The following is a 21,562-nucleotide window of genomic DNA, read 5'->3' as shown; positions in this document are numbered from 1 at the left end:
GAGAAGATTTGTAGCTCAGGTTGTGATTCTGGATGTAGGTTTGCTCGTGAGCTAGAAGGTTCATTTTCAGACGCTTAGTCACCATACTAGATAACATCGTCAGTGAGCCTCCGAATGAAGCACTGGTGGTGTAGCCCGTTTTCTATTTGTTTGAGTTTCCTAGGATTGGTGATGTCATTTCCTGTTTTTTTTTCCTGGAGGGTGATAAATGGAATCAAATTCAATGTGTGTTGATAGTTCTGGTTGTAATGCCATTCTTCTAGGAATTCTCATGCGTTTTATTCCAGTTTTTTATTAAATTCAAATTTCATCCTTTTTGTTTGAAGCCATGTTCACATTAACCTGTGATATCTGTCCAGAGTTGTCATATTTTTCCTATCCTCATTAGAAAAAAAGTTCTCCAAGATATTGGTGGCAAGATGGGTCATTAGTTAGCACTGTCTCAAGCACCAGGGACCTGGGTTTGATTCCAGTATCGGTGGACTGTGCGGAGTTTGTATGCTCTTCCCCTGTCTTTGAGTTTCTGCCAGGTGCTCCAGTTTCCTGCCACAGTCCAAAGTTGTGCAAGTTAGATGGATTGACAATAGGAACTTGTCTGAGGTATCTAGAGATGTGCATGTTAAGTGGATTAGCCATGGTAAATGTTGGGGTATGGAGATACGGAAGGGGGCTATTTGAATCATATGTTCTTTGGAGGGTCAGACTCAATGGGTAGGTTCTTTGCAAACTGCATGGATTTGATGATGTTACCACTACACCACCACCACCTTTCCAGGTAGACAGTATGAAGCATTTCTTTAAGACTTATCTTAAATACACTGTCATCTATGCATAATGCTGATACAGCTGAATTCCATGTTCAGTGTTGGAATGTGACAGTAACAATCACTGATTCTCTGTCATTTAACTGTAAATAGTTTCACCAATTTTGTCAAGTCAAATCAGTAGAGCCATCCATACTTCAGAACTGAGCTGTACAATACTACAGTACCATAGAGTCATAGAGATGTACAGCACAAAAACAGACCCTTCGGTTCAACTTGTCCATGTCGACCAGATATCCCAACCAAATCTACTTCTACCTGCCAGCACCCAGCCCATATCCCTCCAAACCCTTCCTATTCATACGCCCATCCAGGTGCCTTTTAAATGTTGCAATTATACCAACCTCCACCACTTCCTCTGGCAGCCCATTGCACGCGCACACCACCCTTCATGTGAAAAAGTTGTCCCTTAGGTCTCTTATATTTTTCCCTTCTCTCATTAAACCTATACCCTCTAGTTCTGGACTCCCCCACCTCAGGGAAAAGACTTTGTCTATTTATCCTATCCATGCCCCTCAATTTTGTAAACCTCTTTCAGGTCACCCCTGAGCCTCTGATGCTTCAGGGAAAACAACCCTAGCCTATAAATCCTCCAAACCTGGCAACATCCTTGTAAATCTCTTCTGAACCCTTTCAAATTTCACAATATCCTTCCAGTATGAAGGAGACCAGAATTGCATGCAATATACCAAAAGTAGCCAAACCAATGTCCTGTACGGCCACAACATGTCCTCCCAACTCCTGCACTCAATACTCTGACCAATAAAGAAAAGCATACCAAATACCTACAACTCTAATTTCAGCTGTGAACCTGCACTCCAAGACTGAGAATGAACCAGTAATCCATAATCAAAAATAAACAGATATTTTAGAAAGCAATGACTTATGCTACGTGGAAAATGTGACAACTTAGGAAAGTGGTAATCCTGATAAAGTTATGATTTGGAGATGCCGGTGTTGGACTGGGGTGTACAAAGTTAAAAATCATAACACCAGGTTATAGTCCAACAGGTTTAATTGGAAGCACACTAGATTTTGGAGCAACGCTCCATCAGGTGATTAATCAGACAATCCCCTGATGGAGCGTCGCTCCGAAAGCTAGTGTGCTTCCAATTAAACCCATTGGACTATAACCTGGTGTTGTGATTTTTAACTTTGATAAAGTTAGATATTGCTAAATAGTTAAAAACAGAAAATGCTAAAGAAACTTAGCAATAATAGCAGTACAAAATGCATAAAGTGATTGATCAGAGTCTGCGTAACCTCAAGAAGAGGAAATAAACTTAATCTACTTCGTTCGAGGTAACAGTAAAGGCAAAACAGTAGATGTATTTGAATTTTTAGAAGGGTTTGATAAGACACCATAAGTTACTTAATATAGAGCCCATGGTGTTGGAGGTAATATGTCAGCAGAGATTGAGGATTGGTTAATGAATTGAAGACAGTTGGAGTAAAGAGGGGCATCATCAGGATGGCAATCTGTAACGTTTACACTGTATAGTCCTGGGATGGCAATTATTTACAGTATATATTAATTGGATGTGGAAAGTGCATGTACTATAGCCAAGTTTTGTGGGTGACCAATGGGAAGGCAAGTGGTGAGGATGATAGACAAAAACTTGACAGATTGAATATAATGGGGGAAAATTGTTTTCAAATTGGTTGCAGTGTTGCCAATGTCTTTCAAACAGCAATTACGATAATGACATCAATATTTTTTTAGTGGTAATGTTTGAGAAGTAAATATTGGCCAAGCCATGAGGTTAACTCTTCAGCTCACCTTTGTTCAGTGAGGGTTCAGTTATGAACAGAAATGTTTAAGAAAAACATCTTCGCACACAAGCTTGGTGAATGGATGAATAATCTGACTGAATAGTTGAATGGACTCAACTTATTATTTTTCCTTTGTTCTCAAGTAGAGTTTAGGTAATTAGGTTCATGTAAGTTAGAGAAATATTTTAGCAGTACACCCTTTGAAACTTTAAAGCTCTCGGATGGGTTTTTAATTTTTCTTACCTATTCAGATGCAGTGAGCCAAATGGTCACTAACGGTGTCATTATCTTGCAGCTATTACGTCTTCTGTATCAGAAGTTTTGCTTGTAATATGCACACAAACTATTTTTAAATTGAGTAGAAAGTAAAGTTAGTGTCAAGACTGCAACCATTTATCGTGGATGTTAAACCTTTTTTACAATGCTTTAGAATGCTGTTGAACTTTTTAAAATAATATTAGAAAATGTAGTTAGTACTTAATCTGTCCATGTGGCCATTTGGCCTTGTTTATCTAAATTAGATGTTCCAATACCATTTAGACATAACTCACCCAAGAATTGTCTGGAGCAATTTGAATACCGAGCTGATTTGTGCTGGATTTTTATTCAGTCTTGTGTTTTGAAATAAATGAAAATTTTCAGTCTTGGTTGCCTATAGTTATTATCTTCGCTGCAACCTGAATTCTTAGCTGGTTGACGTTTAAAACTTTTGATCCTATTGATTGCCAGTTTATTGATTTCTATCCTAATACTTGTTTTTAAATGATTGCTCTGTGTTGTAGAGATGTATTGAGACAAGGTAATGGAGAGATTTGTATTTGTTTCAAATTCAACATTAAATTGATCTTCCACTGAGTAAAACAGTGATGTCAACATATCTATAAGTGTAATACAGGTTATGAATGTGGTAACACCACACAAAATCAAATAAGGACTTTCCACAAATGCGCTGCGTAACTGTTATATTGTCTTGAAACTGAAGTGGTTATACGGTAATTAATGGTCCAAGACCTGTGCCAAAATTATGATAATTAAGAGTGTCTAATGACAATCTGGTATGATTTCCAGGTGTTTTGCAGTAGTAACAAGTGTGTCAATGTCTGGACTAACAATATTTAACATTGTCTCTCTTATTTTTCCCCTTTGATTTAAAAGGCTGAAGGGTACGTGATTGGTAGTTGCATTAAGCACATTCCAATTGCTGGTCGTGATATTACATACTTCATCCAACAACTTTTGAGAGATCGAGAGGTGGGAATACCTCCAGAGCAGTCCTTGGAAACAGCTAAGGCTGTGAAGGTACAGTAACAGCAACATGTATTTATGTAAATCCTTTTGTGTAGAGAAGGCTTATGGGTGCTTCCTGCGCATTATTTATTGAAGTTTTATACCATGTCATGAGGAATTAGCAGAAATGAGCAAAAGCTCAACCTAAGATTTATGCTTTTTTTTAAAAAGGGGGGGACTCTGTTCATGTTGGGTGAAAGGTGGGAGGCTGACTGGGAAGCATTGGCATAGTTCAGTCTCAAGTACAAATTGCCTGAGTCCAAAAGTCTGTCAAAAATAGCTTTAAATTTGCTGGCTGAATATCACCAAATTGGTGGCAGTTCAGATATTTGTAGCTTAGAATAAAATTTTGCTCAATCCCTCCAAACTGAGAGAACTGATTAAACATCAGAAAATACTGGGAGCTGGTATTTTAGGAACTGTAATTAAGAGGATTGGAAACTGCCTTCAGTAATTTATCACCTAATCCAACAGTGACCATGATGAAGTAGAACCAAAGTGCTGAAAATGCTTGGATAGCATTTGTGGAGCAAGAAAAAGAACTAATGTTTCAGATTTGTGACTTCAGAAATACTGGCTGTCACCTTGACCACGGTTACCTGACCAATTCTAGTCTTGTTCAAGCCTATTGAAACAAATCAAAAGCAGGAATGTGAAAAGACTTGTAATGGAAATTGACAAACAGAAGTGGTCCTTGAAATTGTAGTATCTCTTGCCATTGGTGGGGCAGGATTTCAAATGTCTACTGCCTGTGAATATAGTTTCTTTCTATTTATCCTATGTGAATCTTTTGAAAAGCCTTGCCAAAATCACACCTTCAGACCCTAAATTCCAGAGATACGATCATGGCCAGTATTATCATTCCTTGTAACTTTGCATTGTAATTGTGGAAACCAAGTATCATCCTGGGCATCCCCACCTGCCCACCCTCCCCAAACGTGTGCAGACCAGAATTCCATTTTTGATATTTTTCAATGTTTTCTTTCTTCTCTCTCCCACGACCACCTTTTTTCCAGCACACCACTTTGAGGGCAACAGGGATGGACAATAAAGTGGTGTTAACAATCCATAAGTGAACAAACAAAAGTCCTGCTACGGCAATAATTAATGAAAATTTTATTTGAACTTAATTAATAAATCTGGAATTGAAAACTAGTCTTAGTAATGGTGACCAAATCAACTGACATCGATTGTCATAAAAACCTATTGGGTCACTAATGTCTCGCTGGGAAGAAAATCTGTCTACCTTATGTAGTGACACTCAACCTATAGCAATGTGTTTGATAATTGCCTTCAGAAATGACCAAGCCAGTTTCTCAGCAAGGAAAATGAGGCCTGGGCAATAAGTAGTGATGCCATCCTGTTTAGAGTAAATGAACATTTCATTATTTCAGCAAGCAATAACAATACACTGTGGTCCCACATTTAAAATATTAGCACTTGACTCTGCCACAAGGTTAACTTGATTTTGATTCCAGTCACAGTTTCAGCCATTTAAATTCTTTTATTGAATGATAAGTATTTTTTTCAAATGTAAACTGGTGAGCACTGAAGTGTTTCTATTGTGGTACTGGAATGTCTGATTTCAAAGCAAAGTACATTGTTAAAGAATTATTTTGTTTGCACCTCTGGTTTGACAAAATAGGCAAACTATTGTGCAGCTGCCAGTCTTATATACTTTACACACTAATGTAACAGGTTTCAGTGTATGATAGTTGGGAATTAGTCACAGCTCTCCTGTATAAGCTAACCAAGATAGCTTAATTTCAGTATTGAGTCGTTTTTTGAATGGTATGCTGAAGCAAACTGGATCAAACAAACTGAATTCATCTGCCTTCATTAAATATGTTTATCAAGCCATTAAAAGTGGAATTGAGGAATCAGTCAATGAACTGAGGCAAATCACCTTTTGATAACATTGAAAGCTTTTATTCAAACATGTTTTATTGCATAGTAGTAAACATTTTGAATAATGATTTAAATTCCTTTTTATTTTCCATTGTTCTCAGTTTTCACCCCTCCCTTTCTCTTGTTTAGTTATTTTACCTGTGCTGGGCTTCCAAGCAATCTTGCAGTCATCTTGTATTTCAGCCAAGTGCATATTGTTTGTCTGAATCTGAGTTATTTTGGGAGCAAGTTGTTGGGCCATGAAAGGTTGTTAACCCAAAGTTGCAGTTTCTTTGCCCAACATCTGCATGTGCAATTTTACAGAAGAACCTTCAGAGACCTTTTCCTCCCCCTCGCTGTAGGGCAGGACTAATCTTAATCCCACATTCACCCTGACTATAATCAGTCTACTCATACCAAGCAATGAAACAAAACTGGGCTATTTTGTGGGAGACTTATACCACTCGAGATACATTGAACATCAAAACTAAACGGGTCTGTTTCCTTTGAGTGAATCGTCTCAATTATTTTAACATGAAAAATCTCTATTAGGCTTGCTACGTAAATAACGACGTTCAAAGTCTGTTGGATTTTCGATTTAAATTTTGTACTGGAATATTTATGGGAGGGATTATTTTTCAACAAATCGTTTTAATTATTTCAAGGTTTACTTTGACTTTGAAGGTAATTGTGATAGCTCGTGGTGACTTGGCAATGATTGTTTTCTGTCTACTGTTTTGTTGAATTAAAGGAACGTTTTAGCTATGTCTGCCCAGACTTAGTGAAAGAATTCAACAAATATGACACAGATGGTACAAAATGGATTAAACAGTATACTGGAGTCAATGCCATCTCCAAGAAAGAATTCACTATTGATGTAGGCTATGAACGATTTTTGGGCCCTGAAATTTTCTTCCATCCAGAGGTAAATCTTTGTTATACTTCAGTGCACGTAATTGCAATTTGAGTTTGTTGTCTGGTTTGATCACTGACCAATGCAATGCCTTTCTTCTTACAGTTTGCAAATCCTGATTTTACACAGCCGATCTCTGACGTCGTAGATGAAGTCATTCAGAACTGCCCCATTGATGTTAGACGTCCACTTTATAAGGTTAGTGGTCTAAGTGTCTGGTGTTATTGCCTTGTACACTTGAAAAACAATTGATTTTAAAAGATCTTAAGGTACAGTAACATTTAAATCCAAGACTTCCTTTTTCTGCTTCAGAATTCTAGCAAGATGAGACAGGATCAATATATAAAAGATGTTCCCAATTACTAGAGGTCCAGAACAAGAGTTTACATTCTAAGCGGCGGGACACTTATGACTGAGATTTCTTCAATCCGGGAGTGCTGAGGCTGTAGAATGTTTTTGCAGCACAAAGCAGTTGAGACCAAAACATTGAATGTTTTGAAGAAGGCGATAGGTTTAGTTCTTGGGGATAAAGCGATCAAAAGGTACTGAATTAAGTGATCAGCCATGGTAATGCTGAATGGTGGAGTAGGCTTGAAGGACTGAATGATGTATTCATGGTCTGTCTTTGTTTATATCTGTTTTTTGTCATTAATTTTACTTGGTTTTGGAATTGTTGACGAGTTATTAGATATTAATCTGTAGTAATCAATGGTGCACTAAACGCTGGGAAAAATATTTTTCTCTATTTATCAATGTGATATCTGAGACCAGCTGTGTCCTTTCATTTTTACATTGCTTGTTTCACTTGTTTCCCTGTTGACCAATTTTCTGCAATTCTTGGAGCTAATCTACACTAAGTATTATTCACATTTCTTTCTTTTTCATTTGCCTTTACAATATGTTGCAGTAAGCCATAGCAAAATATAGTAGTACTAATGTATAGAGAAATTGATGCCAGGTATTAATGTTTCCTGCATGAAAGTTTGAGTTGAATGCCTAAGGAAGGGGGTTGACTACTGGAAAGTTTGGAAGATGCAGTTTTCTTCCATAGTGTTTTTGCTGCATTGTCCTCAAACGTCACATTTGTATTTTTGATTGAATATGTTGCAGAGAAGTTTTTTGTACAAAGCTACAATTTTAATAATATTAGCCTTCATAAGCGCATATTCCCTCCTATTCTAGTAATCCAACTTCTGTTTCTAATGTTTGACTTTTCTCCAAACTTACTACTACTACTGTTATGTTTAACCCTTTAAAGTGATCTTTCTTGGAACTCAATCAGCAGTCGAATTTTGGTTTAACGAAGTGCCATGTTTTTCAAGTCGTACAATTTAATTGCTCTTGAATGCTCCAGATACTGTTGGGATTTAAAGCAACATTCTAGATTCTTCCTATTTCTTGACTCTTTGAATTTCTCATCTTTTGGTTACCTGGTTTAAAATACAAAAAAAGCCAAGCTCGAACTCTCCTTCCCACACCTGCGCATGCACATGTGCTAGTTTTCTTCAGAGTGAATAAGTACAATCTCTTGCAATATCTTATTATATCGTATGAAATTTGTGCATCTTTTGGATAAAAATGAAAGTTGTGCAAAGCTTTTGGTGCGTTAAGGTTGAAAATTCTTGTTTCATTCTCAGAATGTTGTCCTTTCTGGTGGTTCAACCATGTTTAGAGATTTTGGACGTCGTTTACAAAGAGATTTAAAGAGGACAGTAGATGCCAGACTTAAACTCAGTGAAGAATTGAGTGGTGGAAAACTAAAGGTTTGTGTAATTTTTTTAAATACATCAAAATGGAGGTGCAAAATACAGACCAAAGAGGTCCATTTGCTAACCATATTTAATTCCAATTAAAATTATTTATTTGGAAGTTATTTTGAGACAAAATTGCTTATCATGCTTCACATTGACTTTTTGATGAGTAGCTGCACACTTCTGCTAACTTGTATCAAAATTATTCAAGTGCTTATCTTGAAGTATCTCTAGATATTTTCTTGCCATTTGTAGAATCATTGATTCCCTGCACTGCAGATAAACGCTATTTCACCCTTTTAGTCTGTACCAATTCTCCAAACCCACCCTTCCCATTCACCCATCCTATTCCCGTCACCTTTTATTTACTATCACCAATCCACCTAGCGTGCACATCTTTGGGCTGTGGGAGAAATCTGGAGCACCTTGAGGAAACCTCTGCAGACATGAAAATATGCAAACTCCATGCGAGCAGTCAGCAAAGGCTGAAATCTAACTGGGTCAGTGCCAGTCTGAGCCAGCAGTGCTAACCACTGTGCCACCATGCTACACAACTGGGGCGTTTTGTGGCAGGGATGGAAAAATCAAATGTGGACAAAAGCAACAAATCAAAGAATTGTCAAGGCAGGAAAGCAATCTGTTACTGTGGACATGAAGGTCTGAGAAGGCAGGAAGTCAGGAAAAACCAGTAGTTAAATTAGATGTTACCAAGATTTTAAAAAAAACTGAAGGTTCAATATCTGAATGCATGCAGCATTCATAATGATGTACATGCATTGATGGTGCATATTGAAGTTAATGAAAAATAATATGATAGCCAATAGGGAGATGTGATTGCAGAATAATGAAGATTGGATACTTAAATCTGTGTCATTTAAGCAAAGTAGGAAACTAAAGAGAGAACTCCTAATCAGTGGTATTCATGCAGTGGAGATTTCCTTCATGCAAGAGATCAAGTTATAGAAACAGTTCAGGTGGATACGAGAGATGACAAATCATTAGGGGGTGGGGGTGTCAATTGTAGGTGGCATCTGCAGGCCTTGAATAGTAACCACAATGTAGGAAGAAGTATACAAGAAAGGCTGGATGCTTGTGATGACATGATGGCGATAATTGATTTTAATCTACATGTAAATTAGGCAAATCAAATTGGTAACGTTGCCTTGATGAGGAATTCAGACTATGCTTTTTGAATGAGTTTCCTAGAGCAATGTGTTCTGGAACTTATATAAAGTTCTCAATCTTCAACAATCATGTTTAACAGTCTTACCACCATCCTTCTGTAACACAACAGTTTGCAGCAGGAGACAAAGGAAGTAAGATGAGTGCTTTTGATAAAAATTGCTGTCATCCCCAAGATTGTTCATAACTTCCAGTTATAGGATATGATAGTCTGTAATTTATGTATTGGCTAAGATGAAAATCCGACAAACCTATTGGATGCTGTTTGACGCAAGTGTCCAAACGCTTGGGATATATAAGGAGCCAATATTGAGGAATGCAACATCTGTGCTTTGTAAGTTTTTTTAAAAATAGTGCTGCAGTTTCTTGTCGTTTTGTAGTTAAAGTTTTAACATCCTTCTAGATGAACAGAATAGATTGAAATTTTATGCTTTATTGGAAACCACTTTAACTGCTTGAATTTTGAAATAAAATTTTCAGTTCTTTTATGTGATTACATTCTTTTTGTAGCCTAAACCAATTGATGTTCAAGTGATCACGCACCACATGCAGAGATATGCCGTTTGGTTTGGAGGTTCTATGCTTGCATCCACTGTGAGTAAACATTTTGAAATTTCAATTTCTGTATACATGTGTGTGCTTAGTCTGTGTACTAATCTCTTAACATTTAAAAGACAAACTTAGCCTTTGGTAAGTAGTAAAACCCTTTGCAGAATGGCAAGAGCATTTTCTTTATTGGTCAGTGCATTGAGTGTCGGAGTTGGAGTGTCATATTCGGCCACATTTAGAGTATTGCATGCAGTTTTGGTCTCCCTCCTAGAAGAAGGATTTTGTGAAACTTGAAAGGGTTCAGAAAAGATTACAAGGATGTTGCCAAGGTTTGAGCTATAGGGAGAGGCTGAACAGGCTGGGGCTGTTTTCCCTGGAGCATCGGAAGCTGAGGGGCAACTTTATAAATGTTTATAAAATCATGAGGGGCATGGATAGAGTAAATATGCAAGGTCTTTTCCCTGGGTTGAGACCGTCTAGAACTAGAGGGCATAAATTTAAGGTGAGTGAGGAAAGATTTAAGAGACGTAAGGAGCAACGTTTTCACTGAGTATGGAGTGAGCTGCCAGAGGCAAGTAGGAGGCTGGTACAATTATATTTAAAAGGCATCTGGATGGGTATATGAACAGAAAGAGTTTAAAGGGATATGGACAAGTCGGACTGAGGAGTCTGTTTTCGTGCTGTATATCTGACTCAAGCTTCCACCAAACAAAGCTATCCTTGTGTCAGTTTGTTTTGAATATCATCTGTAAATCCTTGAATACGGCATCAATCATGTCTACATGCTGTAATCCCTGGATAACGTTCAGATTGTATGGCTAGGTGGCAAGTCACATCCATACCATTGATGTGCCAGACATTGACCATGTCTTGCAAGAGTGAATCTAATATCTCCCCTTGATGTAACTGTCATTGAATTTCACAATGTCAACATCCTGAAGATTATAATCACCAAAAACTGGACTAACCATATAAATACAGTGATGAGCTGGTTAGAGGTTAGGAATGTTGCAATGAAGAACTTAGCACCTGATACCCAAAGCCTGCCCTCCATTCTGCAGTCGCAATGTGAAAATTCTTTCAACCTGCCTGCATATTTGCAGCTTCAATACTGAAGATGCTCTGCATAGTCCAAGGCAAAGTCATTACCATATCAAAGCAAATAATTATTTCCTCCATTACTGATGCCACTGTGGCAGCAGTATGTATTATATACCAGCAACCTGAGCTGCTTCAATAGCACCTTCAAAACCTGCAACATGAACTATCTCGAAGGAAAAGGTAATATGTTGCCTTCATCTGCAAGTTCTCCTGCAAGCCGTGGAGTATCCTGTATTGTAATAATAGCAGCATTAATTTATGTTGCTGAGTCAAAATCCTGGGATTTCATTCACTACAGCGTTATCAATGTATTGCAGCACTTGAATGAGCAATAAATACTTGTCTTGCTAGAGATACCCTCATCCCATTAAGTTACCTTTTTAAAAAAAAAAATGAACAGATGTGGTCCAAGGGAATGTCCTTTCTTTCCGAAGGCTGGTGAGCTTTTAATGTTTAATGGCATAGTGGGGGGTTTGTAATATAAATTATGCTGCTAAGTATAAGTGAGATTTGGTGAATATCAGGATGGAAAATGCTGCTTTTGGGACAAAGTTTTGAACGTGTTCTCTGCAGATAATTTCTATGAAATGTACATCACTTCTGGCAAGTATAAATGAGCCAGTCACAAGTTCAACTAATTATCTTAAATTATTTCTCATAGCATTGTTCTAGTGCTGCCAATCATGGAGTTGCACCAAACAGTGCAGGTTTTGATTTAGGTGTTGCAAGTGTCGGCTGGTTGAGTGTAGTTTGACCAAGTAATTGAGGCAGTATGAATCACTCAGCCCATTGGTCAGATGTACAGCCTACGTAACCTGGCATTACACCAGCAATGAAATTATCTGGGAGTTTGGGGAACCTGTAGCTCCCCATTCCTTTGTCCGTGGTAATATGTCGGCCATTCGGAGTTGACCCTTTTTCTTCCGGTAGCGCATATTATTGTGTTTGGTTAAAATTTAACATTCTTGTGAAGTCCATATGTGTGCAAGATGGAGAACTTTAGTAACATGTATTTTTCATCTTATTCAATTTCTGTAGTACTAAGCAACTACTTATTAACCTGCTGTTCAGGTTTAAGTAAGGTTACAAAATGACTAAACTTTAAAGGTGACAAAACTTAATTGTTACAAATTCTCAAAAGTAAAATAAGAAAAAGTAGTCATACAGCGAAGTAAATTTATTAGACAGCATATGAAGTTGAGTGGTATTACAAGTTTTGTTACTGACACTGAAATATATTTTAGTGGAACAATTTCCAAATGCAAAACTTATTATTCTACAGTAATGAGCATTTTCTTTTGAACCTTTAACAGAAGAATATTTTTATTTCTTACAGCCGGAGTTCTACCAGGTATGCCACACCAAAAAGGATTATGAGGAGATTGGCCCCAGCATTTGTCGCCATAACCCTGTATTTGGAGTCATGTCTTAAGGCTGATCTTGATATTGAGGGCTGAAGGGAGCCTTGCTTTTGGGGCCTGTTATGGCTGAATGACTGGTGTTGCATTATATAAAAAAAAATGGCTTGACTTTTAAAAATGGATGACCAAACAGTGTGTGGCTGGCTAATTTAACAATTGAGTGTCTTAAAATGGGCTACATTGAACGAAGCCAAAATATAAACTTTTTTTCTTTTATTAAACACTTTGGATTAGTTTGTAAGAACATTCTATAATGGTTTTAGATCCGATTATGCCCTAAGATAATGCATTTGTTGGTGGGAAATCCAAAATGGGATTTGAGAGAACAGGATGTCAGCTCTACCATACTTGAATTGTACACTTAAATGTGTACAATGCAAGATCTTGTTATATTTCATACTGATTTTTTTATACATCAGGTGGGGAAAATGAGAGAATTAGGTTATCTATTAAGTAAAATAATAAATGACAAGGAAACTAACAATTAGTGAAAGAGTGTGAATGTACTGGTCAGTAGAAGTTGTACACATCAGTTTAGAAAAATAAAATGCAATGAGAAGTGGATTTCTGAGAACTTGAAACAGATATACTTACCCTTTAGTTAATGTTGGAGGCTTCTTTTTACCTTTTGGGTGGTATGTTTTACTGTTAGCACATCTTGCTGCTATGTCTGTATATAATTAAATTACGAACATTTCATCAAGCTCTGCTGGAACAGATTGAAACTTTCTTAGCAGAGGAAGCAACATTCCAGCACTAACTGTTCAAAGGGTTACATTGTGAATTTTCATTTCTTAAAAATTTGGATTTCTTATGTGTACAGCAGTGACTAGTGTATCTATGCTCTTTTTTAAAAAAAAGTCTTCTCAGAAAAGTCTCAACAAAATTGTATCAGCATCTAAGAGGCTGTGAAACAGTTTGTACAAGTCATGTGACTTTGTGACTTCAGTCCACCCCCAAAAGTATAACAAACTGTTTCCGAATATCAAATATGGCTAACTCCGCAAGTGCTTTGGGAACTAAGGAACTATTTCTTATTCGAACTAACAGATGCCTGCTAGTGCTTTCTAAATGCTGAATGCATTTCTTCTGTTTCTTCCTGCAAAAAAAAGACTGTTGGACCAGTATTGTAGTTCTAGAGCCTCATTTTGATTTAAACCAAATAATCTAATGATCAAAGTGGTGTATTTAATGCCTTGCACCATTCCAATAAAGGCACAAAATTCTTTTTAAACATTTTGGCTGTGACTGGTTATTTTAGATATGGAAACTTCTTCACACTTGCACTTTTTCAACTAGGCATAATAAAAGAGACCTGTATTTCTTTTTGAATTGAATTAACCACTCATGAAAGTGAAGGTTCATTTGAGTTCTACAAGTTTCGTTTGCAAAGATATCAATAGTAATTCTATAGCATCAACTTGTTTCTGTTTATTAGATTGTCATTTGTCTTCACTCAACTTTTCTTAACAACGTTAGCAGGCCAACACCAAGCTAGACAGAATTGGGCTACAAATGTAGAGCATGCTTAGTTAAATAGTAAGACCATCAGCAAAATTAAATACCAGTAATTAAACACAACTACAGAGGAGCCTTATTACCTGAACGTCGATTATCCGAATTTTGGATAATCTAAACAAGTTCACAAGTTCCTGATGCTTAGCTAAACTGTTATCCGGCATTTGATTATCCAAATAAAATACTCCCTGCCCGTGTTGTTTGGATAATCAAGGTTCCTCTATATCCTTTAGTGAGCAGAAAGTACATTTTTTCAGCAGTCATATTAAATTATATACTACTGTGATGTTCTTTGATGTTTTTCCATCAATTCAAACTATCTCCATGTATGAACACTCCAATTTAAATCAGCCTAATTGAGGAATATGTCAGAAAGTAACTGATAACAACATAAACAATGTTTTAACAAATTTAAAAATATTTTGAACTAATCCACTCTTAACTTGAAAGACTTGGCTTCTCCCAACATAACACAAATGAATTTAATAAAATTTAAACAAGTTTGTGTTTCAGACAAACTTCATTTTATCAATTTATTCTCCTGGCTTTTTCAGATTTCACGCATGTTCCCTTCCAAGGTGAGGTGTCATATCTTGAGGTCTATAGTCACTTTCTATCACTGTCAAAATGTTGAAATTCTTAGGAATGCCATAACCCCAAGAAAGCCCAATGCTATCTCAAGGAAATGAATGCATTATTGGCATTACCCCATTCCCAAAATAGTTTGGTTCCAGAAAACTGTAGAAAGAATCAGAAAAGGTACTTGCTCTGTTTTCAGTGCAAATTCATTCCCACTTACTAACCTGCCCTTTTTACTTTCTCTTTTGCCTTTCTCCTCCAGGAGAAACTGCAAATAACATCAGTAGCCAAAGGTAATCTGACAGGTACTAGTGGAACAAACCTGTTGGCTATTTCCTGAAATAATTAGCCTCAATTTTTATATGCCTTGATCAAAATGTTCAAGGTGGTTCAGTACTGCAAAGAGCCAACCAATACCACCATCTGGTGGTAGTTTAATTGATTAAAAATAGAATATCTGATAACCTCATCTACTTGTTTTTGATTTGATTTTCTTACAGGGTGATGTTTCACCACAGATGTATTGATCATGAGTCAAATGCATAATGTGATGTGGTCAGAGTGCAAACATGTAGTTCTGCTCAAGTACAATGACCAGCAAGTACAAGGATCTTAAATACACACCTACAGTTGATGAGCAAGCTACCTATTGTAGTTAATTTTGAACTTTGGATAACAGTTATTTGTTGATCTCTGGCACAGGCTGTTTGGTCAGTGAGCCTACAATACTTGGTATATTTTGGGATGCAGCCATCTGTTTCTTGCCAATGGCCTGACACAACTTATGCCCCTTTCTGTTTAATTGTCAACCTTGCATTGTTCAAATGGATTAGTATTTTAGAGAGAAACTTTTCCAAAATTTCAACTTGCAACAGTGTGGTTGAATCTTAACTGCCCTCTGAAATGAACTAACAAGTTGTTCAATTCAGGGCAATTACGAATAGGCAAATAATACTTCTCAGCAGTGACACCCACATCTAAAGAAGGAAAGCAAAACACAAAATCTTGACCACAAACTCTGCTGTTACTTGTTCTAACATATCACCCCAAACTCTGGTCTATGTTAAAATATTAATTTCTACAGTTTACCTTTCGGATTCTGGTGGTTTCTCTCTAGTTGTGCTTGCACTGCTAATAATGAACTAATTCACCAAGGCTCCTTCGGCAGCATCTTGGAAACTCTGACTGCTCCATTTGGAAGGATATGAGCAACGGATAGATAAGAACGCCAACATCTGCAAGATCTCCAAGCACCTCATCATATTGCAATTACACCCCTGGTGTCTACCTCCATCTCTCACAAGAAGGCTGCTCCTTCACCACCAACTCCTCAAAAGTGATTATGGATGAATGTTAAGTTCTGGCTCATCAACAAAACCCATATATCTCAAATTAATTTTTACAAGTTCAGTTTCTAGCAAACATTAATTTCATCCCTATAGCAACAAAAATGTTTATTGGTGTAACCTCATCTAATGTAGTGAATTTTCCAAGTTGTTTCACAAGCATTATCAAACTAAATGTGATACAAAGCATCATATTGGGTCTGAAGAGCAAACGTCTGGTTGAAGTGATAAGCATTAAATCGCTTAAAGAAGAAATTCATAGGTGAAGAGAGTATACCAAAGCTTAAAACCCAGGCAACTGAATGTGCACACTTGGTGAAGCAATTGAAATTGTGGTTGTTGAAGAGGCCAGATATTAAGGGGTATATATCTTGTTGAAGAGTGAATAAAAATGAAGAGTGGGCCTGGGGTAAGTAATGGTGAGGGGTGAGGCCATCAAGGAATTGGAGAACAAGGATGAGAGCTATTAAAGTCAACATTGGTTGTATTCTCAGACATGAAATGAGCATGGGGGTGATGGAACACTGGGGCTTGCAAGTTCAGAGTAGGCAGAGTTTAGGATGATGAGCTCAATTTTACAGAGGACATTACATAGGAAACCATCCCTCTGGGACTAGTCAAATCCAGAAATAACAAGGACAATGAGAGAAGACTTCGGATGAGCTAAGCCCATTCCTGATGAAGGGCTTATGGCCGAAACATGATTCTTCTCCTTGGATGCTGCCTGACCTGCTGTGCTCTAGCACCGCACTCTCGACTTTGATCTCTCGCATCTGCAGTCCTCACTTTCTCCTAGCAGATGAATGAAGACAGGTGTGATGTTGTAATTTTGTGAATAAAAGTCAGATGCTCACTTTAGGAGCAAATGTGAGACCAAAGTTGTGAAAAGATTAGCTTAGTCTCAAACTGTTGGCAAGGGCAGGAATGCATTTATCAAGAGAGAGCTGAATTTACAGCAGGACTAACAATGATTTATAGTCTTCCATTAAGTAATGGGAAGAAATTTCTATTTATTCACTACCAATAAGTAGTCAGGTAATTCATAGTGAAGTCATGGAGTGTGATAATGAGCTAGAGCTGGAAATCATTTGTGTTACATGTGAAAACTAACACTATTTTCAGATTATGTTGCTGAGTGGCAGAGTGGATGACAAATAGGAAAGTATCCATGATGGATCCTTGGGAGATATTTGAGGTAATGGTGTGGAAACTGGAAGAGAGATCATTGCCTGACCCAGACCTTCTAGTTTCCAGGTCGTTAGTGATCTGACATATGACCTAAGACCGGTGCAAATGGTAATGCATTGATTCCATGAGAATCTTCCAGGAAGTTTACACTTGAAATAGACAAACCTCTTGCTCCTTAGAATTTTCCAACAAAGTCTTCACTCCTGTGCTGAGTCATAAGTTTCAGATATTTCTGATTTGTTTACCTACATGGTTACCTAAGAAATGTTAGACAGAAACATCCTGGACTCAGTGTTCTGACTCCTACTGATTATCCTGGCCATACCTGCACTACCAGACTCCTTTCTGATCTGGCCTGATGTGTCTTAGATCTGATAGTCTCCTCCCCTGATCTCACTGCACATTCCACCAATGATTATCCGATCCCTCCATCTGATGTTTGGACTGAAAAAAGTGTATGCATGGATTTATTTTTGTAATGTTTTGATCAGAGTATTACAAATTCCACTGATGGAGCTTTACTCACTGCTGTACAATCTGAAATAACAAAAGCTGGGAAAACTCAACAGGTCAGACAATATCCTTGAATAGAAATATTTAACCATGTTCTGATGAAAGGTTATCATGTTAACTAAAATGTTAACTCTTATTCTCTCCAGATGTTGCCTGATCTGCTGAGTTTTTTTATTTGCCAGCTATTTTCTGTCTGATCAGCAAAAGAAGCAAGGCTTCCAATATTGCTGGGAAGACGTGGGCTGACCTCAACAATAAAATGGAACCACATACATGCATTCCTACGAGATGACAGCAGAGATGGTTTCAGGTAGAGGGCATGATCAACAATGTCAAGATGACAGATAGATCAAGAGGATGAATTAAAAAAGGTTTACCTTTGTCATGGTCTAGTGGAATGTCATTTGTGATTTTGATAAGAACTAATCTAATCTAATCTAATCTAATCTAAAGATAGATTGATGAATAACACATAGTTATCATTATAATTAACACAAATAACACACATCATTATAGTTTTGTGCTTCATAGTTTGACCTGGACCAAGACTTGTAGACAATGTAATGCATTTTGTTACATGGGGACTAGTTCACCATCAGATCTTTCCCTATTTTGCATACACTGGCTCTCATTGTCAATTCCACAGGCAAAAGGCCAATCGAAGTCATTTGGCTTAACAGGGGCTCAAGGCTTCAAGGGTACTTTATGGAAAGCAGTAAACACCAAATAATCTTTGTTTCAAAAAGTAGCAAATAGATTTTGATGAGCTGATGTTTGTTTCTGAATTTAATGCAGCAAGCCTTGAACATACATTTGAGATAAATAAACTAAAATTTGTAACAATTGATAAAATAAACCAATGATTGAAACTGGTTGTTAACCCTGAAGTATTTGCACAGAATTAAGGAGGAAGAAAGAATGAATATAGTTTGAGTCTTTGGGATTTACTAAGATATTTTATAACTAGTAAAGTTTTTCTGAAGTACTGTCATTATTGCTTCCTGAGCAAATCTTGCAACTGATGTGGAGATAAGATGTTGCACATGGTGATAAGAAGTTTGAAAACATAAGCTTTGCTGTTGGTCTTTGGGGTAAATTTTGGTGAAGACATTGGAGATTACTTTGGATTTTCTTCATTTGAATCTTTTATGCTTACCTGCACAGGCAGATGGGATTTCAGTTTAATATCTCACCCACAAGATGGCACCTTTCGCAATCTAATATCTGTTCAGTACTGTACTGAATGATTACCTAATTTATGTGCTCTGATCCTGAAGTATTACTATAAAGCTATAATACATTACAAATCACAGGTAAAAATGTTTCATTTTTATCATTGAGGCATCATTATTTTTAAGAGGTTCTAAACAGGAGTTAACTGCTATGAAAATGTTTCTAAACAATGACATTAAGGAATATTTCCTCTACCCAATGCTTTTGTTATCGTGCAAGCAATTTTGATTTTTCTTTTACAGATTTAATAGACATTCTCCATACTCTAATACTTATAAACTAGGATATCTTTTGATTTATTTTTGTAATGTTTTGATCAAAGTATTACAAGTTCCACTGATGGAGATTTATTCACTGATGTACAATCTGAAATAAAAACGATAGCTGGGAAAACTCAATAGGTCAGACAATATCCATGAAGAGAAATATTTAACTGATGTTCTGATGAAAGGTTACTATGTCAACTAAAATGTTAACTCTAATTCTCTCCAGATGTTGGTGATATGCTAAGGCTTCTTTTCCCAGCTGTTTTTGTTCTTAATACAATAATTACCTTGTAGAGTACATTTTGACAATGTAGCTTCAGTTTGAAGCTGCTTGAAGAAAAACATTTTGTTACAAAATTTATTCTCGAACTCATCAGGACATTTACAAGGGAACAACATTTTATAAGATATGTAAACACAGTGCTAATTGGCATAAGGATTATGTTCAGTAGAAGTCTTGTCTGAGTAAATGCGCAAGTTAATAACTGACATTTAATTGCTAATCTTTGTTAACATTTTGACTAGGCAGTTTGACTCTGGTCAAGGCGCTGTCCTGAGTAATTCAGCAAAGTTAAAAGGAAGTAAAACCATCCAAATATTATCCACAAAGTAATTATTGCATTAAGAGTGAAAAAAATACCCACTGAGCTTCTCCAGCACATTCTTGGAATTTCTTCTTATAGTTGTTTCACGGTATGGGGATGATTCCAGATATTCAATTTAATTCACAAATTTTGAGTTTTAAAGTATTTTAAACAATTAATGAGCATAATATTATAGAGGTCTGAGCAAGATGGGTTATGGGAAGATTAAAGTGCAGCAAAGCCCATCTAATTATCATAACCATCTTGCTCCATCTTTTATGTTTGGCAAAACTGGCATGGCAACATTCTCACTAGGCTCCAATAAGATGCCAATCGATTGGTGTTATCACTTTTTAAAAGTTTGGTTAATGCCATTATTTACCTCATTAATATTCAGCTTTACCTCTCACCAAACATGCTAAACAAGCTAAATATTGGAAAGACTCCACAAGGAATCCAGGGCAAGCACCTGGTGGATTGAGTTCACCGCTTGCTCTGAACAAGCTCCATGCTAAAGCAGGGCACCGTCATCTCAGGGCCCACTTCATGAGCACAGGCTACACCCATTCCACTTCTATAGATGCTGGATGTGCCAACCTCTAAGAACCCTCTTGAGACATCTCTGATCCACATCTCGTGCTGTCACAGCAACAATCATTCTGATGCTGCCACTTCACATTTTCACTTTGCATTCAGGGTCACACTCCCAACTCATTGACTGGGCCAAGCTGCATCTCCAAACTGTTCAATTTGCTCTCGTAGTGCTCGTGCAGTTTCAGCCTATCTGGATGCTCACAGCATCTCCACCTTGCAATGCATTTTCTTGACTCTTTGCACATTGCTCTCTCAACCAGAGTTAACAGGCTCGCATATTTTTAGTTTGCCATTTAGTGCAGACAGAAAGCCAAGAAGCTTTATGCCTTTCTCTGCAGTCCTCAGTCAAGTTAAGGAGGATAGCTGCTGTTCAGGGATTCCTGGCACAGCATGTCAGGAGCAGCCTCCAATATCAGTCCATGCCCTGCTTACAGTAGTCAGAGTCAGGATTCTCTCCTCATAATGAGTGAGAATCTGTATTCTATGCTACATGCTATACATCTTGACTTCTTGTGGGTTGTTTTCTCTCAAGGAATGAGACAGAGGCAAGACAAAAATGGGTGGCACAGCTATTACTGTTGGTTCAAGTGATGATATGTCTCACAAGCAAGTGAGTAGGCAGTATCGATGATGTGAGGTTTACGATATTGGATAGTTGGAAATGAATGTGGGATAATTGGAAATGAATGGGGAAGATGTTGCAGGCAATATGAGAATAGTAGAGCATGAGTCTTGGTGGGAGATAGCAGGAATAGAGTGAGAGTGAGATAATCGGAGAGAGGATAGGGACACAAATGCTGGTAGACTGCTGAAGGACGTCATTTGGCTTCCTTCACTGTTACATGTTCTTCCAGAAGACTGAGACCACTATATCCCTGGTAGCAAGCTCAGACCAGGCTTACATGGTCTAATAATGTGGCCTCCATTGCTGTTCCTGTGGAAAGAGGAAGTCCCATCAGTGTACCATCCTGTACAGCAGATTATCCAGGCTGCCCATAAAACAGGCTGCCAATTTTCACCATCTGCTACACCCTGGACAAATGTCAGGAAACG

General features: G+C 37.4%; 1 protein-coding gene across 3 annotated transcripts in view; it reads left to right on the top strand.

Moving 5' to 3' along the window:
* Window positions 1-13,922, top strand: part of actr3 (actin related protein 3) — a 69,214-nt gene extending 55,292 nt beyond the window's left edge. For all 3 annotated transcript variants that reach the window (XM_043694021.2, XM_043694020.2, XM_043694022.2), the window contains 6 exons: window positions 3,753-3,896; window positions 6,523-6,696; window positions 6,790-6,882; window positions 8,322-8,447; window positions 10,128-10,211; window positions 12,604-13,922. In XM_043694021.2, the coding sequence (XP_043549956.1) occupies window positions 3,753-3,896; window positions 6,523-6,696; window positions 6,790-6,882; window positions 8,322-8,447; window positions 10,128-10,211; window positions 12,604-12,699 (717 nt within the window). In that variant the 3' untranslated portion in view covers window positions 12,700-13,922. The remainder of the gene's footprint in view (window positions 1-3,752; window positions 3,897-6,522; window positions 6,697-6,789; window positions 6,883-8,321; window positions 8,448-10,127; window positions 10,212-12,603) is intronic.
* The last annotated feature ends 7,640 nt before the right edge of the window (window positions 13,923-21,562 follow it).

The sequence above is a fragment of the Chiloscyllium plagiosum genome, unplaced genomic scaffold, assembly GCF_037043375.1.
Source record: "Chiloscyllium plagiosum isolate Xiang-an unplaced genomic scaffold, Cpla_swu_hap1 HiC_scaffold_7, whole genome shotgun sequence".
NCBI lineage: Eukaryota > Metazoa > Chordata > Chondrichthyes > Orectolobiformes > Hemiscylliidae > Chiloscyllium > Chiloscyllium plagiosum.
Note: the sequence above shows the minus strand (reverse complement) of the source record. Positions and strands in the feature narration are given on the sequence as shown.